Raw genomic sequence first — 6,000 nt, forward strand, 5'->3', positions numbered from 1 at the left:
ATGACATTAAAGTACTAAGAGAAGTTAGCATGGTTTCTGACCACTTCATAGCCACAGTGAAAATTAAATTCACACCTCTAAATAAGAATCAACTGAAAACCAACAAAGAAAAGTGGAATTGTGACCTGCACGAGTCAGAAATTACAATTGCCAAGAAATTACACAAACCATAAGATTAACTGACAGTTTAGAACTGATAGCAATTTCCAAAAAGAAGATGAAAATTTAACCCCCTTTAACTCACATAAAACATTTGCCTGGTAGACTTCAAAATGTGACACAGTTTATGAAGAGGTACCAGACATTGTTAAAATTTTAAACCTACAGAACAGAAGGAAATTACATCAATCTCAAAAGTATTAAAAAAAATTTTCACCTAACAGTAATGGTACTTGAGAGGTAATATTAGAAAGATGTAATCAACTCAGTAGAAGAAAATTACCACAATACCAATTAAAATTTATTACAAAACCTTTGGGAGACTCATACAAAAATAAATCCTCTCACCCTGCTCCTTTAAATTAATGATGAAAAGTGAGAATTGAAAAATGGCACATAGTCAAAAATGCTGAAAATCATGGGAAAAGTATTTGGTTAACTTTTTAACTGTGAAGTACCCAGGAAACTTCTAAAAATAACAAAAATATGCCAGTAAAGACCAACCCTGAATGCATAAACCCCCAACAGCTCAACAGGTGGAAGTAGCACTCAGTGAGCTGCAAAACTAAAAGTTTGCAGAGAAAACAAAGTTTCGTAGAAATGTGCAAGTATGTCACTGATGTGGCTCAGACCTCCATATGCTTGGCTCCTATCAAAAATTTTGCTTACAGTTTCTGAACATTTGACCATGGCTGCGATCCTCTCCTCCTGCAAAAACAAGACGAGCAATCGAGGTAACTATGGTATGGACTGCACATATAAATTTTCTCCAGAATCTTATAAAGTAGAATTAAATAAAAACTAGAGTAAGATATATGTAATGGCAGGGACGCTTCAGACTTGGGAGAAGCTGAACGGAACAGAGTATTGCTTTAAAACTATAGGAAACAAAACAACTCTGTTGCTGTTAGCTTATTAGGTTTTAAGAAGGTGTATGACTGTGTCCATAGACCTTCAATATTGAAAATTTAAAGACATTTCTGCCTCCACTCAAAATTAGTCATATTGACAGGATTCACCTTAACCAACACAAAATCCAAAGTCAGTTTCAGAGGAGAATTTTCTGAGACATTCCCCACAAATATGAGTTTAAGACAGTGAGACTGCTTGTCTCACCACTTCTGTTCAACTGTTCATTGGGATGTATGATGAGAGAATGGTGCAAGGTTAACCCAAACATAATCAGAATTGGAAGACCCAAAGACATCATAAATTTCAACTCTCCCTGATTCGTTCATGATCTTGTTGTCCTGATGAACAGCATTCAGCAAACCCAACAAGGAGTTAAATCAGTACAGGAAATCACGCTGAAGATCTGCCTCAGAATATCCTTTGGAAAACAAACATTATTTTAACTGGCCCTACACTTGTAAACAAAATAATAGTGAAATTTAAGTATTTAGGCAAAACCAACAGACAAAATCTCAGTATATCTTCCAAGAATACATACAACAATACACTAAGGTAACAAAAGTCATGGGATACCACCTAACATAGTGTCGGACCTCCTTTTGACCAGCATAGTTCAGCAACTTGGTGTGGCATGGACTCAACAAATCACTGTAACTCCACTGCAGAAATATTGAGCCATGCTGCCTCTATAGTCATTCATAATTGTGAAAGTGTTCTCAGTGCAGGATTTTGTGCAAGAACTGATCTCTTGACTGTGTCCCATAAATGTCCAATGGGATTCATGTTGGGCAATCTGTGTGGCGAAATCATTCACTCAAATTGTCCAGAAAGTTCTTCAAACCAATTGCAAACAGTTGTAGCCTGGTGATGTGGCAGTATCATTTATAAAAAATCCATTGTTGTTTGGGAATATGAAGTCCACAAATTGCTGCAAATAGTCAAACATAACCATTGCCAGTCAATGATCGATTCACTTGGAACAGAGGACCCAGTCCATTCCGTGTAAACAAAGTCCACACAATTATGGAGCCACCACCAGCTAGTACAGTGGCTTGTTAACAATTGTAGGTCCATGGCTTTGTGGGTCTGCGCTACACTCAAAAACTTCCATCAGCTCTTACCAACCAAACTCGGGACTCGTCTGGCTGCGCCAGTTTTCCAGTCGTCTAGGGTCCAACCAAGCTGCTGCAACCGATGTCATGCTGTTAGCAAATGCACTGGAATTAGTCATTACTGCCATAGTCCATTAATACCAAATTTTGTCGCAGTCTCGTAACGGGTAAGTGCATCATGTCCTACTTTGATTTCTGTGGTTATTTCACACAGTGTTGCTTGTTTGCTAGCACTGACGACTCTAAGCAAACACCCCTGCCCTCAGTTGTTAATTGAAGGTGTCAGCTACTGTGTTGTCCTTGGTGAGAGGTAATGTCTAAAATGTGGTATTTTCAGCACATTCTTGACACTGTGGATCTTGGAATACTGAATTCCTAACGATATTTGAAATGGAATTTCCTATGCATCTAGCTCCAACTACCATTCAAAGTCAAATTCCCATCATATGGCCAGAATCATGTCGGAAATATTTTCACACGAATCATTTGAGTACAAATGACAGCTTGTGTACGCAATACTACCGTCATCTGCATGTGTGCATGTCACTATCCCATGACTTTTGTCACCTCAGTGTAAAGACCTCTCAGTAGCCACAAAACACTACATACATTTACACACCCAGAAGTAATATATCAAACCATTCTCAAAACAACAAACACTGTAGAAATAGGCATCTTACTCAAGATAAAAAGAAAAATAATCAGTGTACATAAGCGAAAAAAATATCTAGAGAACAGAGACCTGCCACTAGCTTTCAACGAAACAGTCTACAACAGGTAATGAGCGTGATCAGGGAGAAATGGATTTCATTCTTTGGACATCCAGTGAGGACACAATCAGGAATGTAACACATAAATTATGTAACAATAGGAGCAACATCAGATGGATTATGTAAATCAAGGAATGTATGAGAGAACTGCAAAGTGCAATAGAATATTCTAAAAAATAAAACAGACAAAAATTGATAAACTCAAAGACAAACAAACCAAGATCAACAAACAAGCAATGGGAAGAGTGATTTAAGATTAATAAAGTAAGTTTACTTGTGAGATAATGAAACTGAAAAATCCTTTGTACAAAATCTGTTTAAACTGGTCCAATGAAGGCCATAAAATGTAAAATAAATCAATAACTATTGAAGAAGTAAAAGTAACAACACATGAAGTAGTTGGTGCTGAGTCATCGACAGACACAACTCTAATTTATTCCATGCTTTTTATGTACATGTGTTGTTCTGTTTGGAGATAAGTGGTTATCAGTCTGTTAAAAGAGCCAGTTGTCACTTAGTTACTGCATCTAACAGTCCCTTTGGTGCATGGTGGTTGCAGTTATTTCTCTTAACTTCACCCATTCGTGCAAATATAATACATTGTATTCCATACATTGCATCAAGAATGAAAACCTGTCAGGGGCATGGAATGATGCAAGGTATACTTCTACATAAGACAAATACATCGTAGAAACTTAATCTGTATGTTGCATTAAAATAAATTATCACCATGTTGCTTAATGCTATTTACACTTGTGACGTCTACATCATTATGACTGAGTTGTATAGTGAATAACTTACAAATTCATAAATAAGTTACTAAATAGTCTGTGTTGTTCTGTACTCTCATACGTGATGAGTATATAACTTAGGAGTTAAAAGTGTATTTTAAAATAAAAGTAGACAAGTGCCAGCATATACACTAAAATTGCATTTTTCAACATTACGGCTGTTGTTACACAATAAACAGTCATTCACTTCTCCTTCTGCAATAAGTTACTACTAATTTATCAATTCTCCAGATACATTTGTATTTCTGTGGTAAAGTGATATTCAGTAAGCATTTTCAGATTTAGCTCTTTCTTCATTATAGAAAGAGCCTTTGAAAAAAAAAAGAAAACTGTAGGTGTACTTAACAAGGAAACTAAAATTATTTAAAGTCTGCTGACAGTGTTTAAACATTAAAATAGTTCCTACAAAAGACCAATTAAATGTTTACACTGTCCCTTTGTGCCACAAAACACACCTGAACTAAAGTTATCGAGCTACATGAAACACTGTACTTCAAGAGTCTTACCCCTGAAAGAGAAATCCAGGACTGAGAGTCTTCTGTAGAGATATAGTCCATTATTTGAAATTGTGGATGTAAGCTTTCATGTTGCTGAACTTGAGTTACAGACTCTCAGGTAGCTGTCATAGTTCTGAGCTCGTGAACTGCATAATAATGTCACAGTTAAATGATCTGCTGCCAACTAGAATGCTGCACGATAAACTGAGATTCTACGTTTAATCTGATCTTCATAGTAAGTGTCTGTGTGGAGTTTTCCAGCAGGGATAGTACGTATAGGTGCACTTCTAGAAGGCCCAGTAGAACAAGAAGGTACAGCATATTTTGCCATCCCTGTTCCTGGTGCTCCTAGTTAAACTGTCTCGCCATTTTACTCATGAAAATGTTAGTTACGAAACATTTTGCTGCCACATTGTGCAGGTGCTCTTCATAACATATTTTCTGTTTTTACAATAATGAAGTTTCCAAAATAGAAAGACCAATCAAATCTGTTGATGTATAACGAAAATCTCTCGGCTTGGTTTCATTTTGTCATGTATTGTAAGCATCCTTGAATCCAGTAAAACAGGTTTTTTTTTTTGCTTATTAATAGTATTATTTAAAGGATCTTATATTCACAAATTCTCTTCTTGGTGTTTTTCAGAACAGAACAGGCTCAGTTGGCTGCAATTTTTAAATTACTGCAGGAGCAAGAGGAAAAATTTCAAGTATCTTCGATGGAGGAATTGCAGGAGCAGCTGAAACTTTATCGCCGATAAAAGGAGCTAGATAATTCTGCTGCTGAAGAATGTATAATTTAAAATTCACAGGTCCATTTGTTGTATGTAACATGAAGACAGTTACTTTCTTAAAATGGAACACAGTTGGTGCTAAAAAATGTTAAAATGCACTGATATGCATAAACTATTTTTATATGTCCTTTACAAGTGTGAACAAATGATTTGCATAATATTTATAAAAGATGTAATAAAAGTTATTTGTTGTATGAGCCTCTCCCTTCTTTATTAAAGTCATTGAACCTGACAAGAACAACATACATTTTACACTAGGTAAACATCTACTTTATTATTGGGCTGTGTGTGATATTTACAACTCTAACCATTGAATCTGTGTGAAACGATGGTAATAAACCATAATACTGTGTCTTAAGTGGAGCTAGTTTTATAATGCACACTAAAAACTAAACTCTGTGCGAACAGGCCTTGGAAGGCCCAACGGTACCGACTGGCCGCTGTATCATCCTCAGTCCACAGGCATCACTGGATGTGGAGGGTCACGTGGTCATCACAACGCTCTCACGGGGCTGTATGTCAGTTTGCAAGACCGGAGCTGCTACTTCTCAATCAAGTAGCTCCTCAGCTTACCTCCCAAGGGCTGAGTGCACCCCACTTGGCAACAGTGCTCAGCAGACCAAATGGTCACCCATCCAATTGCTAGCCCAGCCCTGCAGCACTTAACTTTGGTGATCTGACGGGAACAGGTGTTACCACTGTGGCAAGGCCATTGGCTATAATGCCCACTGTATAGACAAATACAAGACATACAAAGAGAAGACATAAAAAAAAATAAAGAAAAGTGTAAGCTTTTGATGCCAGTGGCTCCTTCTTATGGCAGAAAAGTTGAACAGGAAGGAGGGATGATGGGAAAGAACTGGTGAGGTTTAGGAAAAGGGGAGAACACTCCTGCCAGAATAAGGAGCGTCTGGCTCTGAAAGCTTGCACATTTCTTTAATTTTTGCTGTTGCTACATGGTGGCTAGA

General features: G+C 37.1%; 1 protein-coding gene across 1 annotated transcript in view; it reads left to right on the top strand.

Annotated features, from left to right (window-relative positions):
- LOC126175582 (uncharacterized) overlaps window positions 1-5,229 on the top strand; it is a 56,477-nt gene extending 51,248 nt beyond the window's left edge. The window contains exon 3 of the mRNA XM_049922442.1: window positions 4,885-5,229. Coding sequence (XP_049778399.1) covers window positions 4,885-4,999 — 115 coding nt within the window. The 3' untranslated portion in view covers window positions 5,000-5,229. The remainder of the gene's footprint in view (window positions 1-4,884) is intronic.
- The last annotated feature ends 771 nt before the right edge of the window (window positions 5,230-6,000 follow it).

The sequence above is a fragment of the Schistocerca cancellata genome, chromosome 3 (genome assembly GCF_023864275.1).
Source record: "Schistocerca cancellata isolate TAMUIC-IGC-003103 chromosome 3, iqSchCanc2.1, whole genome shotgun sequence".
In the NCBI taxonomy this organism is placed as follows: domain Eukaryota; kingdom Metazoa; phylum Arthropoda; class Insecta; order Orthoptera; family Acrididae; genus Schistocerca; species Schistocerca cancellata.